Source organism: Chlorocebus sabaeus, chromosome 1 (assembly GCF_047675955.1).
Source record: "Chlorocebus sabaeus isolate Y175 chromosome 1, mChlSab1.0.hap1, whole genome shotgun sequence".
Classification (NCBI taxonomy): domain Eukaryota; kingdom Metazoa; phylum Chordata; class Mammalia; order Primates; family Cercopithecidae; genus Chlorocebus; species Chlorocebus sabaeus.
The window spans coordinates 69064747-69078986 of NC_132904.1; the positions used below are offsets into that span (position 1 = coordinate 69064747).

The following is a 14240-nucleotide window of genomic DNA, read 5'->3' on the forward strand; positions in this document are numbered from 1 at the left end:
TGGCTGGCATATTCCTCAGAGAGCCCTCGCTAACTGCATCCTTATCGGGTCCCAACATTCCTTTGCAGGACTCCCTCAAGGGGTTTCCTTGCTAGCCCTTGCCATCACATGTGATCCTATCCTTATTTTGCTCACTTGTTTTGCAATATTTTTGTTATTTTTATTCTTTTTAGAGATGGAGTCTCACTCTATTCTGCAGGCCAGATTCGAACTCCTGAGCTCAAGGAATACTCCCACCTAAATCTCCCAAGTAACTGGGGTCATGCTCACTTTAGTGCTTGTCACCAAGGCAGGGCCTGTCTAATCTGTCTTGGTCACTTCTGTGTTCCCAGCACCTAGCACACCATGCCTGGCATACAGTGGGTACTCAAGAAATAGTTGTTCAACTGATGGATGAGTGGGTGGATGGGTAGGTGGATCAGTGGATGAATACTAAGAGCAGAGACTCAGAGAGGGGAATGAGGCTTGTCGAGGAAGAAGCTGGTGACTTGACCTTCCCAAAAGATCAGCCCTGTGGCACTCCATCTACCTTCTGCACCCTCTGCCCTCAGATTCTGGCAGCAGCTGGAAAGTCTGGGGCTGCCTGTGCTGCTTCTGGGAGGCAGTGAGATCCTGTGGGCCAGGGAGCATCTGCCAGACGTGTATGCCTTGGGGAGGGGCATCCTGGGGAAGTGCATTTCCACAGGATTGGGAAGGTGCAGGCTTGGAGGAGAGGCAGATGTGAATAATCTAAACACCTTTCAAGAGCTCTTCCCTGCCCAGGGTATTTGAGGAAATGAAGGGATGGTTGTTGAAAACTCCTGGCAGCCAGAGCCCAGCTGGCTAGCATACTACTCAATAGCATGCACCCCTATTTCAGCTTCCCCAGGACCACACTCTCCCCTCAGCACACCACCCCTTCCCCCGGCCTCCTTCCTGCCTCGCTCACATTCCTCCTCTGCCTAGAATCCCCTTTCCCTTCTTCCCTGCCTGTGGACCTCCTACCCGCGCCCCAAGGCCCCACACAAATGCTCTCTCCATGGTGAGGCACCACTTGCTGCTCCAGGCTCTGCCATCAGAGCACCTACTGGCAACAGTATTTCATCTGGCCCGTGGTGGAGAGGGTGTCCCCACCTCCCCCAAGACTGAGAGCTCCCTGAAGGCAGAGTCAGCTCCAGCACCCAGCCTGCCGCAGGATCACAGCAGAGTTCTACTGGGTGAGTTAAGTGTAAGTGATCTGATCCCACCAGCATCCCTGAGACACACATACACACACACACACACACACACACACACACTGGCCTCTGGCCCAGCCTGAGCCAAGGTGAGCAGCGGCCATGGCAAGCATTCTGCCCACAAGGGGAGTAACCTTCCAAATGTCTTCCCCTTGCTTCCCTCCTGACCCAGTCCTCACAGCCTCAACCTAAGGAAGTCCTTCTCAGGCACCTGGCACCCCAGGCCTTTTGCCCTTAGCAGAGAAGGAGGTGCTCGACTCAGCCACCGCCTCCCAACCCCCACCTCTGCACATAGCCCCTCGTCTCGGTTCCCCTCAAAGCTGACCAGCCCTGGGAGAGACGGAAAGCAAAGAATAGGGGGAGGTGGCCCCCTGAGAACTCTATGCAACAGCAGCTCCATTCCAGAAGCTGGGGGTGGGGGAAACAGCTTGCGGAGAAACCAAGCAGCGGCCTCGGCTCCCTCAGTCAAGCAGATGGGTGTGGAGGAGATCCAGCCAAGTACCCCTGCTCTCCTCTCCCCTCTCAGCCATCCCCCACTCCCACCGCCCTCTCCTGCCAGCAGCTCAGAAAGGTCAGGCGCCTGGGAAGCCTTTAATTCCATTTTAATGAGCTGGAGAAGAGTCCCTGGGGAACCAACACCTGCTCATTTATCTGTCCATGCCCCCAAACCTGCCCTTTACTGGAATGGCAGCCCCCTTGACAGAAGCAGAACCCCAATAATAGCAATTTGGGAAACTCATCCTTTGGTTACTAGGATAGAACAAGAGTTTGAACCCCCACCTCCATACAGGAGAAGAAACTTAAAGAGCCACAGAATCTCACCCCCACAGGCTCTGCACTTCCACAACCCCCTCCACGGAGCAGAAACCCTGGGAACTCTGTGAGGGGCTGCGGAGGGAGCCTTGCCTGGGTTCCGGGGCTCTGGCAGAGCATCCACCACTTCCCACTAACACTCCTTCCTCAGCCACTCCAGGAAGCCCGCCTAGCTACCTGTCTTCTGCCCAGCCTCAGCCCTGGGTCTGGCTGGCCTGCCCATGGCCTTTCTGTCCTCAAGGCCCCCAGCTCCAGCCACTCCAAATCTCTGGCTAGTTTTCTACACTGTCTCTGTTGGTCAGGCCCTTAGGTCCATCTGTCCCTCCGCAGCCTCTCTCTTCACACCTCACTTGGTTCATGCCCTCCTGGACACGGTCCCCACCCCATCTGGAGGATCCCAAAGAGACCAAGGTTAGCGCTGTGTATGCCAATGGCTGGGCCTTCTAACCTCATGGGGGCTGAGAGTCCAGCAGGGGCTTGCACATCCCTCAGAAAGCTGGGCCAATGGCTTCATCCTACCCATTCGAGGTGGGGCAGAAGGCTGGGGTGTGGGAGATGCCCCAACTCCTCCCACCCCCACACCCCCACTTCCCCTCACTCCATCCTCACTTATGGCTCCCATCTCTCTCTCTCTCACACACACATACACACACACACACACACACACACCCCAGACAGGCTCTATCCACCACTCCCTCCCATGGTCTCCTCTCCCCACATCCCACCACCTAGGCAGGCTCTTACCAAGATGACAGCTGCCACGGCCCCGGCCTCCTTGTCCACTAGCGGTATGACCAGCACTGAGGGGGAGAGGGCAATGAGGTGCTCCTGCAGGGCTGGTGAGGCTCAGAGATACCAAGCCAGGACCCAGGGCGGGGACACAAAGATGTAGACAAAGAGAGGCCAGGACAGAGACACAGAGAGATCCCAAAACCCACAGAAACATAGAGGCGGGTCCTGAGGCAGTGACAAAAACAACCTCAGCAACAGCCTCTGCACGGAAGGAAACCCCTTCACTCAACAACCTTCTCGTGATCCTCTCAGGGTTGCAGGGAGGAAGGCAGGTGAGGCTGAGCACCTCTATTTTACAGATTGGGAAACTGAGGTCTAGAAAGGGGAAGTGACTTGCCCAAGATCACACAGCAAGTCAGGTCTCCTGACTCCCAGTCTTGTGCACTTTCCACATCGAGACAGAGGACAGAGACCTAGAGAGACTGAGACACGAGGCAGAGAGAGACATGGCGGACAGGAGGCATGGAGGAAAAGAGAAAGAGAAATAGGGCCAATGACAGTGACAGAGAGAGTGTGAGAACAACTACAGCCCCATCCAGCATCAGGCACAAGCACATCACAACCACAGCCACGGGCCACTGAGCCCTCGCATGTGCCAGGCTCTTAACATGCATGATCTCACTTGCGCCTCCTTGAAACACCCCCTCAAGGTAAATACTATTGTCCCATTTTATAGTCAGGAAGTTGAGGCTCAGAGAGTTTAGTAGCACAATAGAGAGAGAATTAGATGGAGGGATTGCTAGAGACACAGAGCAAGAGAAAGAAGAAGACAGAGATGAAGAGGGGTAGAAGACAGACATGACCTGGAGTGCAGGGGCCACAGTCCCTCCCTGCCCCTGCCCAGCCCCTAGCCCTTACCTTGGGTATGAGGAGCCAGTGGAGCCACCAGCCTGGCCAAGGGCTTCCCTGGCAGGTCTGAGAGGCCCAGCCCATTGCAGCCCAGCCGCTTCTGGGAGATGATAGCCTCCCTGAAAAGAGGACATGATGCCACCTTGAGAGCTCCCGGCTCAGGGAGGAGCAAGGCCTGGCCTGGGGACACAGGAAAGTTTGGACCCTGCACATGTGCAAGGATCTGGGCAAGCTGACCTGCCTCAGGGTGGACACGATGACGGCAAAAGTGAAAAAGTAGGGGACCCTGGCCCCTATGTGGAGAAACAGGCAGCCACAGTCTGGCCTCTGGTGCCCCTTGCTGGTAAAGGCTCAGGTGGGGCCCTGCACAGATCTTCCAGGCAGTGGGAGAGCACAGGAAGTAAATGCAGGGGCTCAGAGCTAGGCTGCCTGCTATGATCTGACCTTAGGCATGTGACCTGACCTCTCTGATCTTCCCAAGGAGAACTAGGGTGGGGAGAGAAGAACCCTCCCTGTCACCATCCTCAGAAAACAATTGTTGATCAACTTTTAGTGCTAAGCACAGGAGGTAATCATCATAACTAAAGTTTATTGGCCATTTCCTACGTCCCGTGCACAGCCCAAGCAACTCACATAGATGAACTCAGAGTTCTCAGCAATTCTATGAGTTAGATATCTTCATTTTCAGATGGAGAAGCTATGGCACCAAGAGGCTAAATACTTGTCCAGGGTCACACAGTGAATAAGTGGTAGAGCCAGGATTTGAACCCAGCCAGGTGGCACCAGGGCTAGGTCTAACCACTATGCTGGAAACTTTCCAAATACCTGTGGAGGTGTGAGCTTTGAACGGAGGGCAGGTGTGAATGTCAGGGTATGACAGTGGCAGAGGGGTGGTGGGAACCAAGGCAGGGGAGGTTGGTATGGGAAGAATGAGTTTCTCTCTGTCCCACCACACAACCCACCTCCTCTACCCCATGGCCTCTGGTTCAACCTGCTTAATTAAGCACCTGAGTTTGCACTAAATGTCACTCCTTGACGATTAATTGTCCTGGGTTCTTCATCCCTCATGCCTCCACTTAATTGTGCTTGTAGGAACTGCCTGGCCTGGACAGAAGAGAAACCTGGGGAACTGTGTGCATACAGTGTCACTAAGGGAAGCCCAGCAAAGGTCACATGAGGAAAAAGAGGGGGTGGCCTGCAAGTCACGAGATCACTAAGTCACAGACTTTAGACAAAACGAGGACCAAAGAAGTTGAGCATCTCGTTCAAGCTCAGGCAGCATTCTGAACCGGGCCCATTCCTTCCTGGCCACTTTAAGTAATCCAGGATCTACAGGAACTGGTGGTTTCTCCCACCTTCCAGCCCTTACACCCAGGACCTTTAAGGTTCCTGGAGTGCTGGGCTCCAGTTCCCGGCTGTCCACATTGCCAGTCACCCCAGAAAGGAGAGGGACGTAGGGCAGCAGGAGGGCAATGGGAGCCACGTTTCCTGATGATTAAACTGATGAGATGAAGGCTGAGGCTTCATGGAGGCAGTGGGTGACCCCCGGCTAAACCCTGCCCAGCTCCTTGGCCTCGGACAATCTGGTTACCCAGAGGCCACAAGGTGGCACTGGTCCTTGCGTTGCTGGTCAGTGCGCACTGCAGCCTCATCCTGCCGACCCCCAACTATTCCCCTCCCACCCCTAGACTGGAGCTGCCTTGGCCTCTCTCCCAGGACCCTGACGAAAGAATCTGTCCTCAGCCTTTCTTCTCTTTTGCACAAAACCCCTCCGTGCTCACGGCCTCATGACTCTCCAGCCCTCACTCATGAGCTCCAGACCCCAGATACTCAAAGGCCACCTGGAGCCTCCCACCCATGTCCCTGAAGTGGCCCAGGGACCCCCATCCCATCTGAATTATTATCTCCACTCTCCCCACCTCACAGCAAAGCAGCACAACCATCCACTGGGTCCTTTGCAGCTTGTCCGAAAACCTGCCTTCTTTCCTTACCTCCCCATCCGATCAGTGAGTCACCTCCTAGGTATCACCCACAACTGTCCTCTGCTCTCTATGCCCAAGTCACTGCCCCGCTCACGTGGAGACACCTTTTCCCTGAACCCTGGAGCAGCCTCTCCCCGAGCCTCCAGCTTCCTAGCTGAGTCTCTTCAATTCATCCTCCATGCCAGAGCAAGAGTAAGCATTCTAGACTAAAAACCTCAGGGGAGGGTTCTACTTCAAGTCTCTCATTCCACTGGGTCCTTCTAGGTCAGGTTCAGTGCTGAGGGCTGAGGTGAGCAGAGGGGTCAGACACATGCCTCACCTGAGGAGGCCAAGGACATGCGGAGATCGACATACAGACCCACGCTTGAGTCGGGAGATGAGGGCTCTGCCAAAGGCAGGAAGAGCAGGCCCCAGCCCACCCAGGTGCAGGGTATGATAGAGTCAGAGAAGGCTTCCTGTAGAGGGAGACACCTGAGTTGAGTCCTAAAGGACATGCAGAGGCTATTGAGGTAGACAGGAAAGGATGTCCAGGGAACTGCATGTGCAAAGACTTGGAGGCGAGAAGACTGTGTGTCTGCTGAAAGGTACGGCCACAAGGAGGTTGGTGTGGCCAGATAGCCGAGAGCAAGGCTAGACAGAGGCCAGGGCCCTATGGAGCTGGGCTTGAGCCTGAGGGCAGGGGGAGCCCTGGGAGGGATTTGAGCAGGGGACGGTAATGGTCAGGTGATTTCAGAACAATCTGATCGTGCTGCCTGGGTAGAACTCTCAACATAAGGAGATTGTGACACTGGAAACCTTGTCTCAGTGAGGGTCCCATCATCTTAGTGGCCCTGGACAAGAGAGAGGCTGGACTGGGATAGACCAACCTTGACTAAGCCGAGATGCCCCCAAGCACTGGGGCTTCCAAGGACCCTCAATTCTCAGGAAGCCTTGGCACCTTCCTCTGCAGCCTGCCCTCCCCCAGCTTTATAGGACCCCACAGCCCACGCTCACCTTAACCTATCCCTGTGGGAGCCCCTTTCCTCTGCCATAGCCCTCCCAGAACTGCTGTCCTCCTGAAGGCTCCAAAGATGCCCACAGACTGCAAGGGGGAATGTGCCGAGGCTGAGACTCCCTCACCCACATGGGAGTGGGAGCTTCGTCCACTGCTCAGACCCCCGATAGCTCCTTGCTCGACTTAGAGCAGCCCCCTGCTCCTCTCCAGTTCCTCCCTTACTACTCCACCACCCCCACCCTGCCTTCCAGGCTCACGCTTGGGCTTGTGGGGAACTCCACACCCCAGGGCCAGCTGCCCAGGCGAAGGCTAATGACAGCACTGGGTGCCTGGGTGGTCATGGCCTGCCCCACTGAAGATAAGGACAGATGGGCACAGAGTGAAGAGAGGAATAGGCGTGGATTTTATGGCAGTTCCGTCCCTTTAACAACTATTTGTTTAATGGAAAAAGAATCAAGGGAAAGGTTCTCTGCTGGTAGGGCCAACAGCCTGGAAAGAGCTGGGTCCCCTGAACTTCTCTGAGCCCCTGTGTGTGTCTTTCTCGGGTCCTCTACTTTGGAGAAGCCCCTTCCTCCAACACCCACTAGGTCCCAGGCATCAGCAAGCAGCCAAGCCTGTTGCTGGGCCCATCCTCCCACAGAACCCCATCCCCTCAGGGAACCCCCACCCTCACTGAGCTCCCCGACTCTCACTAAGTCTCCACCCCCTCACTGAGTCCCCATCCTCTCACTGAGTCCCCACCCCCTCACTGAGCCCCAATCCCCTCACTAAGCCCTCACCCTCTCACTGAGCCCCATCCCCTCACTGAGCCCCCATCCTCTCACTGAGCCCCCATCCTCTCACTGAGCCCCCATCCAATCACTGAGCCCCCATCCCCACACTGAGCCCCCATCCTCTCACTGAGCCCCCATCCAATCACTGAGCCCCCATCCCCACACTGAGCCCCCATCCTCTCACTGATGTCCCATCCTCTCACTGAGCCCCATCCCCTCACTGAGCCCCCATCATCTCACTAAGCCCCCATCCCCTCACTTAGTCCCCATCCCCTCACTGACCCTCATCCTCTCACTGAGCCCGCATCCTCTCACTGGGCCCCCATCTTTTCACTTGGTCCTCATCCCCTCATTGAGCCCCCATCCACTCACTCATCCCTCATCCTCTCACTGAGCCCGCATCCCCTCATTGAGCCCCCATACACTCACTCAGCCCTCATCCCCTCACTCAGCCCTCATCCCCTCACTGAGCCCCCATCCTCTCACTGAGCCCCCATCCTCTCACTGAGTCCCATCCCCTCACTCAGCCCTCACCCCCTGAGCCCCCATCCTCTCACTGAGCCCCATCCCCTCATTTGGCTTCATCCTCTCACTCAGTCCCCATCCCCTTGGCCCTCATCCCCTCATTGAGCCCCCCATCCCCTCACTGAGCCCCCATCCTCTCACTGAGCCCCCATCCCCTCACTGAGCCCCCATCCTCTCACTGAGCCCCTATCCCCTCACTAACCCCCATACCCTCGCCAAACCCTCATCCTCTCACCTAGCCCTCATCCTCTCACTGAGCCCCATCCCCTCAGCCCCCATCCCGTCACTGAGCCCCCATCCTCTTAGCCCTCATCCTCTCACTGAGCCCCCATCCCTCACTGAGCCCCCACCTTCTCACTGAGCCCCCATCCCCTCACTAAGCCCTCATCCTCTCACTGAGCCCTCATCCTCTTACTTAGCCCTCATCCTCTTACTGAGCCCCCATCCCCTCACTGAGCACCCACCTTCTCACTGAGCCCCCACCCCCTCATTCAGCCCCCATCATCTCACTCAGCCCCCATCCCCTCACTCAGCCCCCATCCCCTCACTCAGCCCCCATCTTCTCACTCAACCGCCATCCCCTCACTCAGCCCCCATCCCCTCACTCAGCCTTCATCCTCTCACTGAGCCCCATCCCCTCACTCAGCCTTCATCCTCTCACTGAGCCCCATCCCCTCACTCAGCCCCCATCCTCTTACTGAGCCCTCATTCCCCACTAAGCCCCCACCCTCTCAATGAGCCTCCATCCCCTTACTTAAGTTCCTACCCTCTCACTGAGCCCCTCACTCTCACTGGGTCCCAATCCCCTCACTGGGCCACCCCACTCTCACTGAGCCCTCATATCCTCACTGGGTCCCCATTCCCTCACTGAGGCTGCCCACTGTCACTGAGTCCCCATCCCCTCACTGAGCCCCCCACTCTCACTGAGCCCCCAGGACCTGGACCCTCTTTTTGTCCTCCTTCCCCCAGCATGGGAGGATCCTGAGATGGGAGCAGACCGTTCCCGGTGTCCTCCGAGACAAACCCTAGGGATGGTCAGATTCTGTCATGAAAGACCTGGTCAGTTTAGCGGAAGAAATTTCTAAGGGATGGGCCCTGAGGACCCCCAAGTGGTAGCGGAGGGAGACAGTCAGCCTGGGCCGAGGTGGGTGGTGGGTGCTTCAGTTGCAGCTGAAAGGCCTGAGATTTTTGCTGCACTCAGCAGCAGGTAATCAGAGGCTTTAAGATAGCAGGAGACACAAGAAGAGGAAGGCGGCAGAGCTGGGGCCTGAAACAGTCTGGGAGATGGAGGTGGGGCACCAATAAGAGGGAAGTGAAGCCTCCTTTCAGGAAGACCCTGGCCCAGGCAGCCTCCCAGGATTCTCTCCTCTCCAGCTCTGAGGCCCTTTGCAGCCCTTACAATTCAGAGGCACACCAGTCCTCAACATCAGAATGTTCAGCCTATCATTTTACAGAAGGGCAGATGGAGGTCCAGGGAGAGGGCATCGATTGGGATTGCAGCCCTGTTGTCCTGGATCCCAGGTCTCTGACTCTCAGCCCAGGGTTCTTCCTGTGAACAGACCCATCCCCAAGGGAGGCCAATATGGCCCAAACCCCTTTTCTGAAAGTTGGTTCCTTCTCAGTGTCAGGGAACTGTGGAGCAGGCTTCCCCAAGAGGGTTTCTGGTCAGGCCATGAAAGATAAGTAAAATGGGATTGACTGAAATGAAAGTGGAGCAGGAAAGGTCTTTACAAGGGAGTGAACAGCCCTTACAAGCACCAGAAGACAGGAAAGTCAGACACACTGGGGGGATGCAGCTGAGCATCTGAGACCCTGCAGAGTGGCAGGAACAGGGGCAGGTGGGGCTGGGAGCTGGGGCAGGGGGGGCCTCCTCACTCCTGCCTTGACCCTTTTTCACCCTGCATCTCCCCACACCGCCCTGAGCCCATTCCCTGCCCGTTGCCTCGGGCCTCCTTATCTGTCTTTATGATTCAGCCTCCACGCCACACCTGCTGCTGTTTGCCAGCCGTCCAGGGTTTCCTGGAGGAGCACCCTCCACACACCCCCACCTCCTCGGGCATTGCAAGAGCCTCAGGCTCCATGGCAGCCTGCAGGTCAGTCCCTCTCCCTCCTGGGGGAACCAGAGCCACAGAGGTCACCATCTGAAGGACCCTGTACCCAACCCCACCCATTTCACAGAAAAAGAGGCCAGAAGGGAAGGTGTTTTCTCAAGGTCACTCAAGGCTAATCGCTGGTTGGGACTTGGGGGTGCAAGTAACAATCACTGAGCTCCTGCTGTGTGCTGGCCCCTGTGCCAAGCACTTGGCACCTGTTATCCATTAAGCCAATAGACCAGGCCTCAGGTAGGAAAGCAGAGAGACAGGGAGGGGGCTGAGCTAGAATCCAGACCTATCTGAATCCCATTCCAGTGCTCTTTCCTCTTCCATACACCTGGGTCTCAAGTCCCCATCCTGCTGGGAGCTCCTGAGAGCAGGGCCCAGCCAACCCTGGGGCCTCTCCGCCCTAACTGTGGAGGTGGGCTCACCACCAGACACCAGGCACAAAGGTGGGCAAGCAAAACTCAGATACCAGAGAGAGCACTGGGCCTGGGCCTTCACCCTAATCCTTTTTCAGGTAGCAGCTAAGCCTGGCAAGCCACTCACCTTCACAGGGGCCATGGAAAGAATTCCTGTTTGGGGATGATGATGGGTATGTCCTGATGATGGGTATGTCCCCTGAGAGGTCCTCACTGCCCTGACCCTCTTGTCTTCTCATTCCCTCGCCCTCCTCCTGGAATCTTCAGCCCCTGTCTCCAGGCAGGCACTCACCTCCCCATCTCCACTGAGCTCTGGGATAACTGGATTTGAACATTCACTTTTAATTGATTTTTTTTTTTTTTGTATTTTTTCCAAAGGGCTTTCTGAGTCTGAAGTGGTTGGAGGGAGGATGCTGAAAGGGCAGCTGATGCCAAGGATCTGAGCCCTCTCAAAGATTCCTGGACCACAGATACTCACCCACTCCACATGCCCAGACAGCTGAGAGGAGCATGTGTGGGTCCCAGGGGGTGGAACAAACCTGCAGGCTGCCCCCCACTGCCTCCTGCGCCTGTTTTCCTGCATCCCTCCCAGGAAGGCCGCCCAGGCTGCTTCGAGGAGCCTTCCTGGAGGAGCGGAGCTTATATGAAGCAAAGTTCTTTAGAATTATAGGTGGGGGTTGCTGGAGGAGAGCAGTTCTTTAGAATTAGAGGAGAAAGGGGAACATGACCACATTTTTCCCGTTAAGATTCTAAAGACCTTTCAGACGATCCTCTTACAGATGGGACATGAAGGCTAGAGAGAGATGGCAGTGGCTTTGTTCCCACGCTCCTTGACGGAGACGTTGTTCGGGGAAGGTGAAAGGAGCTCAGTGGGAGAATAGGAGGTGGGAAGGTGACTATCAGAGCAGAACCAACTCCTTCCATGGGAAAGGGCTGGGGAGAGACCAGCATCCTAGAAACCAGGGTTTCCAGCACCAGGAGGGGCCTCAGGACCATGAGCCCAGCATCCTCAAACAGGAATTCTTTCCATGGCCCCTGTGAAAGGTGAGTGGCTTGCCAGGCTCAGCTGCTACCTGAAAAAGCCACATCCCTGGATCACTTGGCCTGCTGGAAAAGCCCTCCTCATAGGGGTAGAGAGCTGCCTTCTGGGGCACCCCCACTGGTGCCCACTCTGCCCTCAGCTCCTGCCCAGTGCCCCCTGGGCCCCACAGTGGCTCTGCATTCAGTGCTTAGCAGGCAATGGCCACATCCTCTATAGCCCTCCTCCTCCCAGCAGCATGCCTGCCCTCAACATTTTCTCATCTGGTAAGTTCCACTTCCTCTCACTGTCCCCTAAATGGCCAGGAGTCAGAAGACCCTAGTCCTAGGCCTGGCTCTGCCTCATACCTGGCATGTGACCTTGGTCAAGTCTCATGATATCCACCCATCTGGAAAATGAGGAGGCTGAATTAAATGGGCATTGAGGTATCAGGGGGCCAAGTGCACTGATCCCAAGATCCTGAAGTCAGTGATTCCAGCATTCTCTCGCAATGGTAATCCCCAACAGACAGTCCTCACCACGGATCAGGCCTGACTTAAATGCTTTACATGTGTGACACACATTTAATCCTCCCCACAATCCTATAAGTACCATTAGTATCACCATTTCACAAACAAAACTGACGCACAGAGAGGTTGTGTCATTCGCCCAAGGTTGCACAGCTAGTAAACAGGGAGCTAAGATTTGAACCCAGGCAGTGGGGCTCCAGAATCCTCAGCAGGACGCTGCCTCTGATCTCCCTGTTCTCAGATGCAGGGAGTTGGCACCATGAGCTCCTGCAGGCCCAGCATGCTGGGATTCCAAGTCCAGCCTCACAGTAGTTCTCACAGCATGCTGGTGTTCTAACTGATAGACCCCACAGCCCCAACGTTCTGAGACTCTGCTCTGAGGAGGCCGCAGCCATTTAGAAGCAATTAGAAGGAGAAAATTCACCATCACGTGGTACTTTCTCTGTGCCTATCCATTTCCCCAACAAAGAAAAGACATTGCTTCTGCCCTTCTATGCTGGGGTCAGCAACCTGGCCAAGGAATCCCACCTGGCAGGGAGGCAGAGATCAAGGTTAGATGGGGAGGGTCAGACCAGTTGACCTTGGACGGTGCCTCAGCCCTGAGAATCCTTGGCCATGCAAGAGGGCAATGGGGGTGCAGAGAATGGCTCACCAGACTTTCCCCTCCTGGGGCAGTTCATGTGGGGGGTCCTCACACACCAGCCGGGACTCCCCATCCAGCAGGTAGGTGTAGACAGTTTCCTAGGACAGAAGGCACTTATGAAACCCTGTGGAGAGGTCCTCTCAGCTGCCCAGTCCCAGCCTGCACGCAGGGGTCTGCGGGGCAAGGTCATGGAACCTGTGGGAGTGGAGCTCTGGCAATGATCTGTTTGGTTTTCTCTCCAGGTGATTCTAAGATACAGCCAGGGCAGCAATACACCTTGTGAACTAAGCGCCTTGTCCTCTCCTCTTGGAAGGAATTCCAAGCAGGCAATTCCAAGTAGGATTCATCAACCTGCGACTTTCTTTACCACCCGAAACCCAACGTGCCAAGCAAAGAATTTGAAGGACTGAAGGTGCAGACAAATCACCTCCCATCCGGGGATATTTCCCTGCCTGACTCCAGCCTCAGACATTCAGCAAACAATAACCGAGCATCTACTCTGAGCTGTACCAGGGACGGGGCTCGGAATGCTCCAGGAAGCATCCCTCCTTCAACTCTACAAGAAGCCACACACCTATAACCCCAGCCAAGGGAGGAGCACAGAGCAGGGCACTGCACCATCCTCCGTGGGGGCTGGAGAAGGCTTCTTGGAGGAAGTGACGTTTCAGCCGTCACTGAGTGGGAATTAGACACATTCAGGGAGTGGGCAGGGTGCAGAATGGGCTCCCAGGCCTTGTTGCAGGTACACAGGTAGGTCCAGAGGTGTATAGAGCATGGAGCATTTAGGAACAGATAGTGAGGGAAGGGGCACCAGGGATGGGCCCGAGGTCAGTAGGGCTGAGTGGGATGGGCCTTACAAACAGAACTGGGGGCAGGACAGGACGTGCGCAGGGAGACGTGAGCAGATTTGTATTTTGGAAAGATTGCTCCTCAGAGGGAGATCAAAGCTCTTGCTCTTTAATCCTCCCTCCCCAAGGGCCCAGAGCAGCTCTGGCCTCAGTTCCAGGCCATGTCTTGGCAGAAGTAGTTGCCCTCACTGACCTACAGGCAAAAATCTACATTCCTTCCAAGCAGAACTGGCAACCCTTAGGGATCCCTGACCAACCCCCATGCAACACAGCCTTGACCACAACTCTGTGTTTTCTCTGCAGGAGGGTGGAAAAGGGTTTGCCTCCCAGCTGAGGGTATCCTGGAGGACTTCGGGAGGAGGTGACAGTGGAGCTACGTCTTGAAGGCCCACACTCAGTAAATGTGGAATCCTTCCCAGAAGAAGCAGTTGCCTTCCATGACTCTGAGAGTCCACAATCCTGCCAGCCACTCTCGTTGTCATCGGCTGTCCCCAGCCAGCCCCCACTCCCTCCCAATCCCCAGGAGATGCCTGGCCACTACTTCCAGAGACACTGAGCCAGGTTCGGTGGTGGGCGTGGCATGGGGTGGGAATGATAAGGCCTGAAGGGAGTGAGAGGGGCAGACACCCTCTTGTTTGGCTGGAATGAAACCTAAGTGGGATGTTCAGGGATAAAGAATTCAGTGGGAAGGAGGCCGCCCACTCCTCGGCTATATCTAGCCTCCTTGTCATCCATCTCTTCCAG

General features: G+C 55.8%; 1 protein-coding gene across 4 annotated transcripts in view; it reads right to left on the minus strand.

Moving 5' to 3' along the window:
• PDE2A (phosphodiesterase 2A) overlaps positions 1-14240 on the minus strand; it is a 67656-nt gene that overhangs the window by 17607 nt on the left and 35809 nt on the right. For 2 of the 4 annotated variants that reach the window (XM_073019174.1, XM_008020029.3), the window contains 3 exons: positions 12658-12746; positions 3678-3787; positions 2772-2827 (listed from right to left, as the gene is read on the minus strand). The exons of the other annotated variants lie outside the window; for them this stretch is intronic. In XM_073019174.1, the coding sequence (XP_072875275.1) occupies positions 2772-2827; positions 3678-3787; positions 12658-12746 (255 nt within the window). The remainder of the gene's footprint in view (positions 1-2771; positions 2828-3677; positions 3788-12657; positions 12747-14240) is intronic. 4 annotated transcript variants of the gene reach the window in all.